Below are 19,428 nucleotides of genomic sequence, written 5' to 3' on the forward strand. Positions count from 1 at the left end.
GGCTGCTGAAAATCTAGAAAATGAATATACGGTAGGGGTAGGCTCTATTATAATCCACAGGCGCGTTCAACCAATCGCGCATATATGTGTTGAACGACAGAGAGAACAGTGGAAGAGCATTCTCCGCGTCCTCGTCTTTTTGGCTATGGCGGAGGGCTCCGCCTTCGGAGAATTCGCTCTTCTCTTCCTTCCGCTCCAGCCACCCTCTGTCCACGCTGGATTCTAGATCCAATGGTCTGGATCCAGTTACCGACGATGATGCGTGGGGTGATTTCGTGAAATCTCCGCATCAATCGCAATTCGCCGATCCTCCTATCAATTCGTTTACTGGGAAAGGAAATTCTCCATTGGCGCCGACGTCTCGATGGGTGAAGCCGAGTGGTGCGTTGCCGCTTTCGTTTTTTGGGGCTGCCGAGGAAGAAGAGGAGCAAGAAGGTAAGGGTGCTGCTGCGAATTTCAATTCGGTTTTTACTGAGAATTCTAAGAATCTCAGTGCTGGTAATCTGTTCAGCCACACTTCGCTGATCAACGGGGAAAATGGGCCTGATTCCAAGTTGATTAATAAAGATTCGGTTTTGGTTGAGAATAGATTTCAGTCCAATTCAGATCTGAATGTGGCAAGATCAGATTCTACTGATTCGAAAAACATTCACATTAACGGTGCGGTAGGCAGAAGTGATCAGAGTCAGCTCATAAAAAATGGTAATAGCGAGTTCAGTTTTATGGCAAATGTGTTTGATCCGAATCATAAATATGACCTTTTTGGTGCGTGGAGTCTGGATTTGAGTGAATCCAGCTCTAACTCGAACTCAGCAAATCCAAGCGTCAAAACTTCCTATCCCAATTCGGATATAAATGATCGTACACGAGGTTTGACGGCTCATGCTCCTCCTTCTGATGATGATGATGATGGATGGGAATTTCAAGATGCATATTCAGAACCCAATGCTATAGATTTGAGTAATAAGGTAATGCATGACTCCTATAGTGTTGACATATAAACCAAAGTTCAGCTGTGAAATGGTACTTGTTAATTTCTTTAGGCATTTATGTTGGGATCATGTGATTTTAAATATATCGAGATTTGAAATGCGCCATAAGGCCAAGAACTGCACTTTTTTGCGATAATTATGATTTTATATAAAATAGTATCAATTGTGGCTTGATTGGAAATCATTACATGCTCCGGCGGTGAGTATCTTTAGGCGTAGTGAAGTGAACTCTATAAGGTACAGTCTTCCTCATTTGGTTACCTAAACATGATTTGCTTTGTTCCTAGGTTGACTTGACTCCACATGATGTGTCTGCAATGAATACATTCTCACCTGGAAGTGCGAGTAGCTCAAATGAAATACATAATTTGTTTGAGCCTGCTAAGGAATCTATAGATCTATTTGCACCATCAACCAGTTTTGTACACACTTTTGCCGCTTCAAGTGCTGGTTCTCATGGTTCCCAGGATGTAGAGTTAATCAATACCCAGCCAAGCAAAGCTAGCGATTATGATTCAAACATTAAAGAAAATGATGCAGAAGGTATATTGAATCCTAGTCCAGATGTTGAAAGTGCTGATTTTGATGAAGATTTTGGAGAGTTTACTGCTGCCTCTGCAGAAACTAAGCCAGAGCAGGTGGTTAGTCACTCGTGTGTCCCTTTCATTCTTGACTGACTCTTGTACCATGGGATAGTGTTTTGTAAAGTTTTAGTTTTCTTCACAAACTATCTAACTTATGCTGTTTTTTTTTCCTGCGAAAACATATCCAGACGTGATAGAAAAATCCTAATGAGGTATTAGATGTTTGAATCAGTAAAGTTGACTGGTGAATGAAAAAGCAACTGTTAGAATTGAATTGAGTAACCGTTCTCACTGATGATGGATTGAAATTTCAGGACGCATATTCATGATACAGGACATAGTTCAGACACAAAAGTTTTTTTGTCAATGAGTTTACCCTTCTTTTGCAATCTCATTGCTGTCATCCACATATTTCCTAGTAATTCAGTCATGCTGTTTTGTCTTTCTTAGTTTAAAGATGGTTGTGTTTTTCAACTTTTTAACACACTTTAGAATTTATTTGATCTATTGAACGCACATTTTTTTATAGGTTTTTGCACTCCTTAACTTTGAGAAAAGATCATGCCATCTACCGGTGCCAGCTATTTCATTGCATACTTACATTTAGCTATCACTAAAAGGAAATTGAACTTTTCTTTCTTCTTATTTTTTCTTCTACTGATTGTGATTATTCACTTTCTAGAGGAAGGATACGAACTCAAATTTTCACAGAAGTGCACTCCCCATGTCTATTTTTGGTGATGAAGAGCCAGAAAGCGATGGTTTTCTAGATGCTCGAGATGCATTTGTGCACCAGTCTAATTCTGAGAGTGATAATCATACTTCTAAATCAATTTCTTGTATCAATGATCTAATATCAAGTTTATACAACCAAACTGAGAAGACTTCTATAAACACTACCCAAGAACCAAATGCAGTTGAGTTGAACCTCTCAAGTTCAATGACCAGCTCCAACCTAGGGAATGGTGGTGATCATCGTGATGATACTTCTTCGGATTTTAAGGATGCGTTCTCACAAAGGAGCGGGGACAACGAGGCATCTCTTTATAGCTTTGGGGATGCACATCTGCAAACTTCTTCTAAGATGAAGCTGAACAATCATTTGAATTTTTATTCTAAATTAAAGGAAGCATTATGCTTTGTTTCTAAAAACCATATCGAACGCCTAAAGGTATGCTTGAGAGTCAACCGAATTTTTTGATCCTCTTGTCACTGTTACTGAGTTTTCATATTCTTTGTTTTGATAAACTTGCATGCTGATTTTGATACAACTCGCGGTACATATTTGTGCTTCCTATTGTATTAATGCTAATTTTCTGTAATCTTCTTTTTGCCGCTAGCAATCTATATGTTATGATGATATTTTGGGTGAAGATTCAAGCATATCAGATCTGACCAGTGAGTTCCAGGTAATCATCCGAGTGCTTACCACTGAGCTTTTAACATAGGCCTCCAATGGCGTTATGAAAATTTGTGTTTGTTCCCAGATTTGCAGTCAGAAAGACTGATTTGTTCCTATAGTTGCACTTTGCAAATTGCAACCATGCGACTGTGATTACTCTAATACTTTGTTTGGTTCTATAATATAATTGGTGGTAATTTTCGAACTTTCTTGAAGTTTGGTCATTGTTTATATATCTCAAATTTATCAAAATACATTTGTTATTTTCAATCAATTAGATTCTTGAGATTATCTTTTGGTTGCATAATGTGGATCAACTCTTCTCATGATGAAAAATCAGTTTGATACCATGTTCGTTGTAATGCAGTAATGAGTTGATGTACATAAACTAGCTACAGCCTCTCGGACAGTTGTTTCAATTTTGTACTTTTTCTTGTAGTTTAGTGACATTGAAAAGAGATTTTGGTGTTTTAAAGTGGTTGGTTATGTGTCAATAGTATGTGACAATTTTTAGATAAAAATGTTGATTCTTTTATTTTGGTAATCAGTGGTTTGATGTCATAATTTCACTGAACATTAAAAACTAAATATAATCGGATCAAACTTCACCGTTCTAACTCTAATTGCGTTCAAACCGTGTATAGATGCTCTGCACGGAACTGGAACGAATGGATTACCTCTTTGATAAGCAGGATCACACCTCAAACAATAGTTATCTCGGCGAGTTCATTGATTTTTTGCTCGAGCCACAGTTTCAGATATTGGAGTCAGAGTATCATTTATCAGAACAATTACTTCTGGTATGTAGTTAATTCAGAACTTCATGCATATTTTTTATTTATATAGTAAAATGTTCTTTTATAGTTTTGTGGTGACGTATTGTTTCAGTTTCTTCTTTTGCTTTTCCACATCCATTATAGTTGAGAGATTTTTCAGTTTATCTCTATTACAGTTTAGAATTGACTGACTGACTTTTCGATTTGTCTATATTTATATATTTCTTTCTGTGCACATGGAAAATAGCAATTTCATTGCTTATGAAATCATTTTCTGGGCATAGGTGGAGAAGGATATGAAATCAGCTATGGAACTCATTAGACATACAAACTCGATGCTTAAGATTTTGACATTAGGGACATCAGAGGAAAAAACCACATATATTTCCGTATGGTCTAACATAATCTCCGTATGTGCTCAAGAATTAAAAGAAGGTGCCTCAATTTGGACTAAAGCAGCAGAGAAGCATGTTCGGAGTCAGTTACTTGCTAAAACTCAAGGTATCAAACCTATATTATAATCTTGTTGAAAGGGTCCATTTGACATCGGTAGTATTTTCTGTAATGAATACATTTTGGTCGAAGAACATTTGTTGATAACGACTGTAATATTAAATCTTATGCATAGAAGAAAGCTAATGAATGCAGCTGATATTATTTGTAAACTCAACATACTTAATTTTCCATTTTAATCCTCACTGAAACTGTTGCAATTATTACAGGAAGAAATTTTGTTTTAGAACTTGGAGAGATCTATAGGGTGGTAGTGATTCTTGGAGCTTCAGCCAAACTTTTTAAGCCTTGGACCATATCATGTTCCATAGATTTTTCTGGCATGTACATTCTTCTAGAGGAATGCCATGCTTTGTGGTCAACATCAGGACTTGAAGAAGCCCTTTATAGTGTACAAGTATCTACTGCATCAGAGGATGCATTGTTATTCAAGTCCATTAATGACATCCGTGGTCTTGATGCAACTGTACTTCAAAACTATGTTTTCTTGGAAAAAGATTCATTATGTGGACTATCAATGCTATCGGCCGGAGTGGTACCAGGTAGACATTTTTAATGACAATGCTCAATTCCTTCTCCTTTTACGAGAACTCATTACATGTTTGCAGAAAATGGCTATCTTTTACTAGCAAATACAGATGAATGTTTGTCTCGTGATTCATGATTCTCTATATGGGCTTTGTTTTCTTCAAAGAAAACATTGAAACATCTTCAAGACCCAAAATTTTGTGCAATTGTAAGAAGTTAGCATAAAATATTTCAAATTTAACAGGAATGACAACTTTCGAAATATTTACCAGACCCTAATTCTCAAATAATGTATTTCAGATTGAATTGATGTCGAAAGGGCTTTGAGAACAAAGAAGAAGAAAAATTAAAAAAATTGTTATTTTGTCAACTGTATCGATTTCCCTTGATGGCCAATGTTCTGTTTTCACCTCAACCAAAGATTATGTTGCAGTTTGTCACATTTGGATGATTTATATCTGATTTTGTGAATATCCTTGAATGTCGATCATGTGTGATTTTTAAATTCCTTTGTTTCTAAACCAGGAGTGAAGATCATAAAGTGGGGAGAGGAGCGCTATTTTGTCACCATTGCAAACTTGTGGGCAAATTTAATAAGCTGTACTCCTCCGAAGTTGCCACAGTTACGCTTTGGTTCGTAAACAACAAGCGGTATATGAAACTCCAATGACCCCATGTCTACAATGTGCTGCTAAATCACTGTTCTAGCAAGCCACAAGGCAAGCTGTGCGGTTTAACACCCCTCCGACCTGTTGTTGCTACATCACAACAAAAAAGGATATTTAGGAAAATGAACATGGTCAACTATTTTTTTTTTAAAAATGACATCCCCAAGTGTATTTGAAATACCTGCAGAAAGTCATTTTTTAAAAATTATAGTTGACTGGGGTTACATAACAAAATACCCCCAACAAAAATGGGATATTCTTTTTGGGGTCAAGTCAAAATATACTTGTTTGTACCAGTGATTGTGTTGGGGAGATCATACAGTCGAATTAAAGTTAAGGTGCTTCAAAAATTCTTCTTTTTCTTTTGTGTTAGATTTATCATTTTGGAATTCTTAATTTATGAGGCTTCCTCTCATATAAGTAATACGATGTATAGTAATGGTGGTTGTACTTTTTTTCATGGTGAAAGTTTATAGTTTTTGTACAAGTAGCCTTTGGGCAAATTCACTACCAAATATTGTACCATTCCTGACTATTTTTTCTCCCAGAAAATTGGAACGGAATCTTGAATCAATTGGCGATTTCTATTGATCGAAGTAGCACATTGTTTTTTCTTTTTTTATTTGTTTACTTTTTTTCCCCTTCCTCTTGTTCCTTTTGTCAGACCTCCCCTCTCAATTCTAAAGAAGGTAAGCTATACCAACCGCTTAAAAAGTGCTCCTTTCTCTATATGATATCACGGCTCAGGATCGATCTTCCGCTCTAAGTTTTGCCATTTTGATTTGTAACTGAATATTGAATTCATATATTGTTTTAACAGAAGATCAAGGATTTTGGATAAAGGCCTGAATGGCCCCTGCTTCTCAAGTTTCTGCTTGTCTAAAATTGGTGAGTATCGAAATCTTTTACACTAGCTCTTATTCTATATATTTGGATTTCGTGTGCAATCAAAACCGTTGCTTCATCTCCAGATATTTTTTTATGTGATCAGAATTGCTAGAATGGCAGCTTATTGAAATGTATATTGTTTGTTGATGCAATATCTTACTGATATTTGTTTTCATTCATTCTTATATATATATATATATATATATATATATATATATATATATATATATATATATATATATATATATCCTTGATCAACCAGTGCAACACTCGTAGAACTTTGTTGGCACGTACTGGTTGTGCTGCCACTGAATGATCATGTTACACAATTTCAATCAGTTTAATTGTGGGTGTAGCGATGAGGACGGACGAAATTGAGATCATTTTCTTCGATTTGGCTCGGTAACCATGGTAAAAATGTAGTCTGGAGAAAGCCTATGGAATGATTTTAAAAATAATTAAGGAATTAAATTTTTGGAACCTATAAAAGCTTATCACAATGTCCCGTTTAAGAACTCTAATTTTTCATTGGATGAAAGAGATTGGTTAAAAATTCTGAACATAAGCCAAAATCCATTCCAGGTATTGGGATGAGGGCTCCGAAGCGTGTTGTTGCGTTAGGATGTGGAAGGACTAATCCTAATTTAGGTTAAAAAGTTGCAGTGATGTAGTTATTGTCAAACAATCTGTGTTAGTCCTTGTGACGTAAATGATCAATTTTATTCAACAAAAACTTTCAAATTAAGGATATTTGGGTAAATAATCACATTGATCGTTCAATATTAATTACAAAAACAACTAAAATCTTTTTGTGGCCAAATTAGATCATTTTTGGTGAAATATAACTGATTCTTCTTGCATTGTTGAAATTAATAACAATATTTGCAAGCAATTTAAAATAATTGCAAAAGTAATACTAATTTGTGGACTTTTGCAATGAAATGATTTTTCAAAACTTGTTTGATTTGTTTGCCACGTTCATTTGTGCTCGAATATTATTGCTTGTACATTGCAAGGTCTCCGTATTTGAATTGAAGGTTAGCTTGTTTTGATCAAACTTCTAATACTTCGGTTTTTTGTTCTGAATTAAAGTCTCAAATAGGAAGTATGATAATGATGAGAGGTAAAGATGCCCAAAATACTATAAAATTTAAATCCTGAACCAAAGCCATACTTGATTAACTTCAATGCACGTATCAGGCCTCTCCATATTCAAAGGTTTTACAAAAAAATGCCGATTTTACAATTATAAATGAGAAATCATAAAAACTAAATGAATAAAAACGGTTCTCATAACATGATGAAGCTCAATATTTCAGCCAAAAAAAGGACCATGATCACTCCAGATCAGTAACTCGTTGATACCACCAATGGTTACACAGTTGCTCGTCGTTATATTGTGATGTTGAACAAGTAGAACTTAAGGACCAAAGCAAGAGCTAGCTGCAACAAGAATATAGCAGCTACAATCAAAACCCAGCTTTCACCTGCAGACTTGATGTGGTTTCTGAGGTTAATAGCAACAAATGTAGCAGACATGAAACCCGCTATACCAGCAACAATCCATCTGAAGATTTCATATGGAACAACAGATAAACACTGCATTGAACAAATTAGAAGAATTAGAACATGTCAGATCATGCAAAAATGAAAAAAAAAATGAAATAAAAGTAGGTCAAGTTACTACATTAGCATGGAAAACTCGATTAATCCCAGCACAATATTTCGTTTTTAATAAAATTCAAAACTCTAGGGCTTTTGATGGAGTTAAGAACGATAATTTCCATCTAACTGCCAACTGGAATTTTGTGGACCTTGTAAACCATTGAACAGATGATTTACTGACATCTGATCATGAAACAGGAATTGATATGGCCAGACAGAAAAGTATCAAATATGTAGTGTGAACTGCTCAAATATTTAGACTGTACAACAAAATTACACATTTACAAGAATTATAATAGTTTGAAGAACTCAAACTTTTTAACTACAGAATATCAAGTTTGGTTGCATGGAGATAAATCATAATGCTCAAGAAAGATCATACATTGAGTGAGCAAAAAAGTGTTAAACCAATGAGGAAAAAAAACTGTCATTTTAAGTTTTACCAAAGCAGGAATGAAGACAAACAGAGAGTAGCCGTAGAGGCAAAGCAGCTGGGCGAGACCAGATGGAGCTGAGAAGTATTTGAGGACTATATACAAGAGTAGAGGCACTATAGTAACATAGCCATAGAACAACCCCGCAGACCATGTAACCAGATTAATATCATAATCCCATTCCTTCTTTTGCAGTTTGTGTGTTAAATAGGTAACAAATGTACCAATAGAAGCCGCCACAAATATTAAGGTAGTGCAGATCCAGAAAGGTCCATACCTGAAAATCATGACAGATTCATAATGACGCTTAATTTGAAAGAAACAAATTGACAACAAATAAAAACATGTTTTATACACTGCTTGCTAAAATTTTATTGGTGTGATTTGCAATTAGGGAGTGAATAAAAATAAGGAAAAGAATAATACAGCTGATATGACCCTTAAATGCCATTACTGGATCGCAAAGCAACTAATCTACATATCAGAAGTGATGAAGTCAGTCTGTATAGAATACTGGGAAATCTGTCCAAAAGATATGATATCCATTCCACTTGTTTCATATTCAAACGAGTCGGTATATATGAAACACAATTATGAACCTGAACTAAGAAACTTAATTTGGGCGACTTTAAAGTACTTATTAGTTGCATCCATAATCTATCTTATTCTCACTAAGACCGAGAATTTCTTCTTTAAAGCCTTGCCCAACCACCAAAAAAATGGCATTTCCCAAGTTTGATCACCACTCAATTCTTATCATAGAATAGTCAGAAAAAAATCAAATGGGTGTGGTGTTGCTTATATTACCAGTTTATATGAATTAAATAAGATCTAAAAAATTGAAAATTCAAAACAATTCATAACACTGATTGAAGAAAATATGCTAAATTTGCATTACGATCAATTTTACGGTCAATGTCATTTTCTGTTATATACAAACTATTTTGTATCTGCTAGGTGTCAAATATATACTCTACTACGGTTATACAAAATTGGCACCCTTAAATTGTTAAATATACTCGTCAGTAGTCTCACATGAGAATGAAAAAAAAGGCCAAATTAATATGTCCAACCAAGTATATTTACACCACCAAACTTTTCTAGGGTTACAGATTCAAAATCTATTGATAGGTAGGTGTGAGGGAAATACATCATAATGACCTAAACACCCTAAACAGGGAAAATGTTAAAAAAAAGACAAAAGTGCACTAAGACTCCAGGTGCTAACAAGGACCATAGACATAACGTGGCATTCTAAAATAATTAAATTCATCTGCATGGGTGATACAGGATTTGAATTTCCACCAAAAGGTACCAGAAGAGGAAACATACAATAACAAAAATCAGTAACATTGCAACCTAGAAGCACAACTAACAAACAAAGAAATGCATATACAGCAGAATCTAAATATTTTAATCAAATTCACCAAAATGAAATATTAATGCCATGTTAAATATTTCTTTTGTTGATAAAAAACAATGATAAAGGGCATTCATGCATCATAGCAGCAAACAGACTTCTATTTGAAAAGATCAAATACGGGATGTATTTTCAAAGGCCTGCTAGAAAATACTCCATTGGCTCATATTATTCCCTAGAGGAACAGGAATGTGACCATCTTAAAAATCTTCTTTTCATTTTCTCCCATGTTTTTATGTTTACAAAGAAGCATGATAATTGAGGATTATCAGGAAAAGCAAAGCTATGACAGCGTCCCCACCCAAAGTCACAAGGAAGTTTGAGACTTCTATCTTTATCACGAGAAAATTTGTTCAGGTAATCAGGTTAGCCTTGTTTCCCTCATAAGCTGAATGTACTACTAACCATAACAGCATAGAGAGAGAAAAGTTACTATAAGGTCACACTGTCATGCATATAGAACAACAGAGATGCCACTTGAGTGCAGATTTGGCTCAAGCTGACTATTGTATTTATTTGGGCAATAAACTAGAGTAGCATTCGATCATGCAAACAGAGAGCCCCTAACATAGAAGTGAATACCAAATGAAGTAACTTTATTGCTATATACATTGGAAAAAGTTTGAGGATAACTTTCTGATTCTAGAACCGAAAACTTTGCAAGTATTCAAGCCCAAATGATATATGTACTATCTCATAAAGCAAAAACTACTTAAGAATTAAGATTTCTAGACATTAAGAAATAGCAGTTAAACTTACAAATCTGGTTGGTTGGCAGTTTTCTCATTGAAGCTTCCATTGAAAGGAAATAGAGAATATTTCATCCTTTCTAGAACATCCGATGTGTCAACATCAAAATAAGGCCTATATGCAGCAATTGTGAAAGATTGAAACCAAGAAGTTTGCTGGGGCACATCAGAACCAGATGCAGATTTGGTAAATGTATCTGAATAAACAATGTAATTACAATATGATATTCAGAAAATAAAATGATATCACCATAAAATCAAGACAAGAAAAATAAGAAGAAATATAGTCAATCCAATATGACAATAAATGAGAAAGTGCTTCAAAGAATACTAAGATAATCACTGATCACAGTTAAAAAGAAAATTATAAAACTCAATATGTGCAGCCCAACAAAATAAGACCTGATTAAAAATACCTAAAGCTCAATCCAATTAGAAAACTTTACTATATTTAACCCTGACCGACTATTATCCAGGTGCCTCAATATGTGTCTCCCGCAAATCAGACCCTATTAAAAAGTATCCAAAATCAAATCCAATTAGGAAACCTTACTGCGGTTTACCCTTAGCCGACCATGATTCAAGTGAGAGTTGTGAGATAACCCACATGTTGAGTCGTTTCTGCAACAAACCAACAGAATAACTACCACCGAACTGAAACCCATTGCATAGCCCGAGAGACCATATAAAACTAGAAATATTTTCCAATTGTCTTTGGCATTTTGGCATCAATTCTCCAAGACATGCGCTTCAACTTTTTAATGACAAACAATATAAAAAGCTTGCAAAATAAATTCATCCAATGAACTGAACATTCACATCTAGCATAGCTCTTTACGACCACGGTTGTATAGCACTTGTACTCCTTAAATGGGCAGAAAAACGCCATACCGATCATGTCTCAAATCAATAAACCTACCATGCCAAGACAAAAGATAATTGAAGAAGAAATATACCGTCAGCGTCACGAGGGGGTCGTGAGGGGCCAGTTATCTTCCCCTGAGGAACTACGGGCGGAAATATCTGAAGATTCGATTCTGGATGCAATATCATCGAAAAAACATACATTAACTGCAAATTAAATTGAATCCGTGGGTGACAGTAATCATACGAGCTAAATGTTAAAAAATGAAAAAAAATTATACCAATAGCAGCTGGATCCGTAACTGCCTGCAAAACATCAACTCCTCCGAATCAATTTATCGATTAATAATACAAAATAACAGCAAATCAGGAGAGACTTTTTTATATGTGAGGTAAAAGAGGTAACTACCGACCGGAACAGATCCGATGAGGTTTTGATTGTTAATGGATGTGTAGTTGCCGGACATCATCTTCTTCACTTGGGAGTTCGATCCACAACCGTAATGTAATTGCAAGACCACAGTGGTGAAATGACGAGCTTGATGATCAATACATCCCAACAATTGTGTTGGGTCTCGGTCAAACTATTCTTTCTTTTTCTCTCATTTTTTCGGTTAAAATTTCATGCAAATAATTGAAAGTCGTATATAATATTTGACACAAAATATTTCTGATACGATACTAATATATAATTTTTGAGTATTCAAATATATATAACAAACATTAATATTAACGATAACAATGGACTGGGTTAAAACCCGACTAACCCAGTCGGGTTTTGAGACAGGACAGAGGCAACGAGTCTAATGACGTGTTCAGAGTAGGTCTCGCGTTTTGATGAACCCACATCGAACCCGCCCCGTATATATAGGTATATTATATATGCATACTATATGATATATGTATACATATAGACATATACATATCGTTATATTAATATATACACACATGATAAATAAATATAGACATATACATATCATGTATCATATATATATATATATATATATATATATATATATATATATATTATTAATAATATATTTAATTTTTTAAATTAAATGTAGTGGGTCCACGGGTCTAACCCGAGTAGGACTCGTCGGGTTTTGAGGCGGGACGAGTTCGGGTCCTAATTTTTCTTGTCTTGGCAGAGGTCTCGGGGGTGCGTCTTGGGTTTGACTAAACACGTTTCATTGTCATCCCTACTAATGATACGTCTTTTCTCCGATAAAAATCGATGCAATATTAAAAATATAGTATTAATATATGATATTAACATGCAAAATATTTCATATCTGATATTAAGGTATGTCTTATGAGTACTAAAATATGTATAACAAGTATTTGTATTAATTATTCGTCTTTTTCTGATGAAAATTGGTACAAATAATTAAACACGTGATACTAATATCAGATATTTAATATCAACTCTTTCAGATTCAACACTAATTTATAATATTTGAACATACAAACAAATATATAATGTGTTGATATTAATATAGTTTTTTCAATTTTATATTCAAAGTTTTATCTTTTGTATCAGATCTAAAAAAGTTAATACACAAATATTATATATTAGTTACAGATTTTAAATTTTTGCTACATTTCATATAGAAAAACACATGTAAGCCCAAAGATTACAGGAACATTTTTATGTGAATCAGTGACAGCATAAATTTTTTTTGTCTGATAGAGAATGAATACAAATACAATTATGTTAGTGAGAATTTAAAAGCAAGTCTCCCGACTCACATTGACAATATTTAAAAAATATTGTGTTAAGATCAAACGATTACCACTAAGCTAAAAACTATAATTATTAGTCAAGATATATCTTTATTTTCTTATATTTTTAACAATGTGAATCTTTATATAAACGAAATGTGCACAATCGAACTGTACCGATGTGAATGTTAATGAGTTGGGTTGTTAGGCCCGTGAATCTGAGAGCACTGCTTGTGTTGTCTCAGTCCCTCGAGATTAGTCTTACCATCACCCTGTCGCTAGTGTTGTCCCAATAAACACAGTCTTACCCATTAATATTTGGTATGCCTTTTCTATGATCAACCTAACCAACTAAATCAAGTGGTGCAACGTCAGCCCCATGACACATAAGATCATTTTGGAGAAGGTCACTCGTTTTATTATTTATCGCACTCTTACACACTTAACCCAACATAATATTTAGTTATTTATTTGTTTTCGGGTAGTTCTCGTGTGAACATTTTTTCCAATAATATTTCACTATATCAAAATCCGACATGACTTGTAGACCACTTTACTATTTCATGTTCGTGAAACCGATTCTCTCTTTAAATTCTGAACAAAAAAATTGGAAAAAAAACCTGGATAATAGTTCATGGTTAAGTCAACTGGTCTACTCTATGGAATTTAACTTTATTTGAGTATCTTGATCATGTAGCTTGTCTATAAACAAATTACCTCAAACCTAACTAGATTTTTATTAATTACCTGAACTTGACTAAATCCTTAAATCATCCAGTTAATGATATCGATCAGGGTGACATGGATAACCAGATCCAATTGTCCATGGTTGAGAGAGATATATTGAAATATCACAATATGTATTCACATTATCTTTAATTTTTATTTTAATATCTAAAAATTGTTGTCCATTTGTTAGGCAATGTCCAATGGTGTGCTTCATCGGCCCATTGGATTTCTCGTCCTCAATGAGGCGAGGACCTCACACATATATTGTGTGCGAGGAAGATGGTGGGTGCCGAACAGAAAGTCACTTGGTGGTGAAGTGTCGGTCATTAATTTTGTTTATTTAATGTCGATCTAAGAATTCAAAATATAAAAAAAATTGAAAATTGGGAACAAAAAGTTGACTTTTTTTAAAACATTCTGAAAATCCAGGTGATTATATTTTATAAAATACAAACATTTGTCTATAAATAAACCTGTTTTTTGATTTCATTTTACGCACAATATTCAATTTATTTCACATGCACAATCTTCAATACTTTCTTGCACGCATTCTTGAATATTTATCATATCTTACATGAACTCTTCTTATCAGACAATGAAAATGTGTCATACCCCATTATCAACTGATCGTTTTCTCGTCAAGATGACCACCAACCCAGATATTGTTGACACACACTGCTGTAACACTTGAATTGTGGGAGTCAAGCTGCGTAAATAGCTACAAATGAAAACAACAAATCAAGAATGTGTTTCTGGGCTGCAAGATTATATCAAAATACTTCATTGATAATCTCGTCTATAACAAAAAAAATTTCGAAGGCCGTTTTCAAATGAGGAGGTATATGTTTTTAAGAATTGTGAAAACTTTACAAACAAATGTGCTTTACTTTGTCCAATAGAGGGACTCAAACTGTAAGCTCGAGTTGTCATTACTTCATAAGGTTTTGGTTGTGATTCGTTTGTATATAATGTTGCAGACGATGTTGAATACATTGCATAGACAACATTGGAATGTTTAAAACATTTTGCAAAGGATGCGTGATATATTGTCTGAGCAATATATGAGGCAACTAGCACCTGGGGACGTTGCTCGACTAACTATTGAAAATGCTGAAAGGGGATTTCCCAATATTCTTGGAAGTATTGATTGCATGCACTTGTCTTGAAAAAATTGTCCAACAGCTTGGCCATCAAAGTGGACACCAAAAGGACCTTTAATCATACTACATACTGTTGCATCGAGAGATTTATGGGGTTGATATGCATAATTTGGCGTACCACAATGTAACAACATCAATGTGATTGAGAGGTCCAATTTCTTCTTAAACCTTGCAAATGGTTAAGTTCCTCCGGTGCAGTTTGAGGTGAACGAGAATGAGTAAAACGTGAGTTACTACCTTGCCGATGGTACTTACCCATCTTGGGTTGTCTTTGTGAAAACCATCCCTCAGTTCCTTTTGCAAAAAAAACATATGATTTTTGCATGATATCAAGAAGGGGTGAGAAAAGACGTGGAGTGTGTATTTGGTGTATTCCATGTACGTTGACATATAGTGAGAGGTTCATCTCACATATGTGATCCAATTTAGTTAGAATATATAATGAAAACTTAAATAATTCTCAATAGCATGATTGTTGAGGACAAAATGAATGATATGCTGGAAGATCGTGATTTCCCAGCTGGAGATGATGAATATATGCCCCCAGATGTTGTTCCTTTAAGATATCCTAACGAAAAGTTCAACTTTTTTTCTGGAGCAACGTGTCAACATTCGGAACCTCGAATTGCACCATATACTTCCAAAAGACTTTATTGAACACATTTAAAAGTCTACATAGAAATGCATAGTATAATTATTCCACTTTTTAATTATGTTTTAATTATTCTGTTTTTAAATAATAAATTATTGAATTTAATAAATAAATCATAACGCGCAATTATAATTTTTTTTCTCAATTACGTACAATTTTATTATTTTTTTCACACATAAAGTTATTAAACTGAATAAAAATTAATATTTCAATATCATCTCACTACTGTAGGAACATCAATACCGATATCATTATGAGTAACTTCATATCAACAACTTCCTCAGACTGTTATACATGGTCTTATTAATAGCATTTATTGGATATCAATTTCACCAATTAATGTCTTTAAGGATATACTCCATCTAATTATTATTTTTTGAGAAATTATGAAGAACCGCTTTTGAATTTTTTTTAAATCCAAAAACTCTAATTTCTTTGTCTCGTAAATCTGATATAAAAAACCTAGAGCCGCCAAAACGGTCACATCCGTCGGGCTAACCCGCCCCGACATGAAAATAGGTTAGGAAAGTTGCCATTTTGCAGCCCGTTCTGAGGCGGGACTAAATGGGTTGGCCCGTTTGGGCTGCAGGTTTTGGCCGGGCGGGCGGCCAGCCCAAGTACTTTAAAAATATTAAAATATTTGATTTAATATTGACTGTTTGACAAAATCCAAAGTTAAAATTTAAAAGTCTAATTAGGTCTCAACTTTGAACTCACAAATCCTAAACCCTTGCTCAAAAGCGTCGTCTGTAATTTGCTCTCACCAGCATGTCAGCAATTTGCTCTCACCATTGGCTTAAAAGGTAATCACGTTGATCCATTTTATTTTGTTGATGATAATTAGTTTTACTTAACACAAGGAATTCATCGAATAAGAAAAATGTTGTATAATTAAATTATATGATTAATTTATAAAAATTGCCAACACTTTTATATAACTGTATGAAATAATGAAATGCACAAAATGCACAAGATGACTGTATAAAATAGTGAAATGCACAAAATGCACAAGATGTTGACTGCACATACGTAGGGAATAAAATCATCTAATGAATTTGGTGTTTACACTAAGTACCTTTTAAGTTAATTGAATGTCAATTTTGACCCATTGCATATACAATTATACATATAGATAATAGATTATATTACTAATTTATTGTATATTCTAAATTTGATTGATTGATTTTGGTTGTTTGGTTGATTTTTGTTTGATATTAATCTACTACTTAAAACAGACAATTCACTTAATTTACTTCACTAAATCAAAGTATTAATCTGGATGAGGACGATGAGATGAAAACTCTATGCCCAAGGTTCAATTAAAAGCCCAAGTAATTTTCAAGGTTTGGAATTATTTTACAAAGAAAGAAATTGGTAAAGATGGTATACAAAAGTTTGAATGTAAGAGATGTAAAAAGGAACACAAGTACGGGAGCAAACAATATGGGATTTCTTCATTGAGGCGCCACCTTGAAAAATGAAAAATAACAACGTTCTACGATGTAGGACAAATGATTGTTGATCACGATGGGAAGGTAAGGTCTAAAAAAATTGAACAAATGATTGTTGATCATGATGGAAAGGGTAAGGTCTAAAAAAATTGACCAAAAGATCGCACATGAATTATTAGCTGCTACAATTATTAAGCATGATTTACCATGTTCATTTGTTGAATATGATGATATTAGAGCTTGGATGAGGTAGATAAATCTTGATGTTGTTTGTATTTCTAGAAATATTCTTGTTTCAAATATTACAAAAATCTATGTTCGAGAGAAAGAGAAAATTAAGCAAGTTTTGGCTAGTATTCAAAATAGAATATGTTTAACTTCATATATATGAATTATGTGCACTAGTGAATATTATATTTGCATGACTGGCTATTTTGTTGATGAAAATTGGAAATTGGAAAGTAAAATACTTATTGTGTTTACATGCCTCTTCTACGCTCGGGAGTTGAATTGTAAGGAATGGGGAATTGAAAAAAAAAAAATTCCTTGACATTGGATCAGGCATCTAGCAATGACAATATGCAAGATATTTTGAAAGAGCAACTCTTTTTGCATAATAGCTTGTTATGGGAAAGACGAATATTTCCATAGTCATTATTCCGCTCATATATTGAATCTCATTGTTCAAGAAGATCTGAAAGTGGGGAGTGCAGCTTTGAACAAAATTAGAGAATCTATCAAGTACGTGAAAAGTTCAGAGAGTAGGATGAAAAAATTTGAAGAATGTGTGGGAGCGGTTGGTGGCATTGACACTAGTACTGTCTTGCGATTAGATGCATCTACCCGTTGGAATTCAACATATTTGATGTTGGACTGTGCCATCAAATATTAAAAAAAAAACTTTTGCTTTCTCTACAATTGAATGATAGAAATTATAAGTATTGTCCTTTAAGTAAAGAATGTGTAAGAGGATAAAAAAATATGGAGTTTGTTGAGCTATTTTATGATAATACCAACTTGATTTCTTGTACTTTTTTTCCTACATTAAAATTGTATTTTATGGAAGTTTGAAAAATTGAAGTTTTGTTAAAGGAAAACTTGTGGAATGAAAATGTGGTAATAAGTGATATGTGTAAATGGATGAAAGAGAAGTTTGACAGGTATTTGATTCAATATAGCGTGATACTTGCATTTTGAGCTATTCTTGATCCACGAATAAAACTTTTTATGTTGGAGTATTTTTATTCGAAAGTTGAGAATGACCATATTAAATGTCAAGAGAAGATGTCACTTGTGAAGAAATTTTTTTACAAGTTTTTTGAACAATATTCTAAGTTCAATAAGACTAGTTCTTCACAACTCCTCTCTTCTTCTACCACATTTACACAAATGCAAAGTGAATAAGGATGTAAACATAAGAGCAAAATAATTTTTGATGTAAATATTCTATTAATTTTTCTTTACATAAGAGAGTTATAACAAATGCTAGAAAATCTCAATTGGATATCTATAAGCAAGAACCAAAGCTTGAATTTGCATACTATGAAGAATTTTGTATTGAAGTATTGGATAGATCATAAGAAACGGCACACAACCCTTGCACTAATGGCGCGTGATGTTTTGGTTATTCCCATAACAACTGTTGCATCAGAATCAGCTTTTACTATTGATGTTCTTAAATTTCAAGAGAAGATGTCACTTGTGAAGAAATAGTTTTACAAGTTTTTTGAATAATATTCTAATTCCAACAAAACTCATTCTTAACAACTCCTATCTTCTTCTACCACACTTACACAAATGCAAAGTGGAGGAGGATGTAAACTTAATGGCAAAAGAATTTTTGATGTAAGTATTCTATTAAATTTTTTTTCCTTGTGTGATACACACACACATGCTTCAATTAATATAGGAAATTAAAGCATACAAGAGTCAAACTATAACATGTGCTAAAAAAATCTCAATTGGATATCTATTTGCAAGAACCAAATCTTGAATTTGCATACTATGATGAATTGGATGTGTTGAAGTATTGGATGTATCATAAGCATCGATACCCAACTCTTGCTCCAAAAGGTGAAATCGCTCACCTTAGGTGATCGATACCCAACTCTTGCACTAATGGCACGTGAAGTGTTAGCTATTTCCAGAACGACTGTTGCATCAGAATCAGTTTTTTTTTATTGGTGCTCGTGTGTTCACCAAATATAGAAGTTGTACCATTCCTGAAAATG

At 33.8% G+C, this 19,428-nt stretch overlaps 2 protein-coding genes across 2 annotated transcripts; one reads left to right on the forward strand and one right to left on the reverse strand.

Annotated features, from left to right (window-relative positions):
* The first annotated feature begins 54 nt into the window (after positions 1-54).
* On the forward strand, positions 55-5,609 carry LOC140811495 (uncharacterized). Its single transcript, XM_073169404.1, has 8 exons — positions 55-968; positions 1,280-1,630; positions 2,259-2,747; positions 2,917-2,985; positions 3,623-3,778; positions 4,039-4,255; positions 4,477-4,809; positions 5,321-5,609. Exons 1-8 carry the CDS (start codon positions 723-725, stop codon positions 5,434-5,436), a joined length of 1,977 nt encoding a protein of 658 aa, XP_073025505.1. The 5' UTR covers positions 55-722; the 3' UTR covers positions 5,437-5,609.
* A 1,900-nt stretch (positions 5,610-7,509) lies between these two features.
* LOC140812213 (uncharacterized) lies at positions 7,510-12,094 on the reverse strand. The gene is made up of 6 exons (XM_073170437.1): positions 11,897-12,094; positions 11,765-11,789; positions 11,576-11,656; positions 10,630-10,816; positions 8,460-8,727; positions 7,510-7,950 (listed from the first exon to the last, which is right to left on the reverse strand). Exons 1-6 carry the CDS (start codon positions 11,951-11,953, stop codon positions 7,744-7,746), a joined length of 825 nt encoding a protein of 274 aa, XP_073026538.1. The 5' UTR covers positions 11,954-12,094; the 3' UTR covers positions 7,510-7,743.
* Between the last annotated feature and the right edge of the window lie 7,334 nt (positions 12,095-19,428).

Source organism: Primulina eburnea, chromosome 14 (assembly GCF_022965805.1).
Source record: "Primulina eburnea isolate SZY01 chromosome 14, ASM2296580v1, whole genome shotgun sequence".
In the NCBI taxonomy this organism is placed as follows: domain Eukaryota; kingdom Viridiplantae; phylum Streptophyta; class Magnoliopsida; order Lamiales; family Gesneriaceae; genus Primulina; species Primulina eburnea.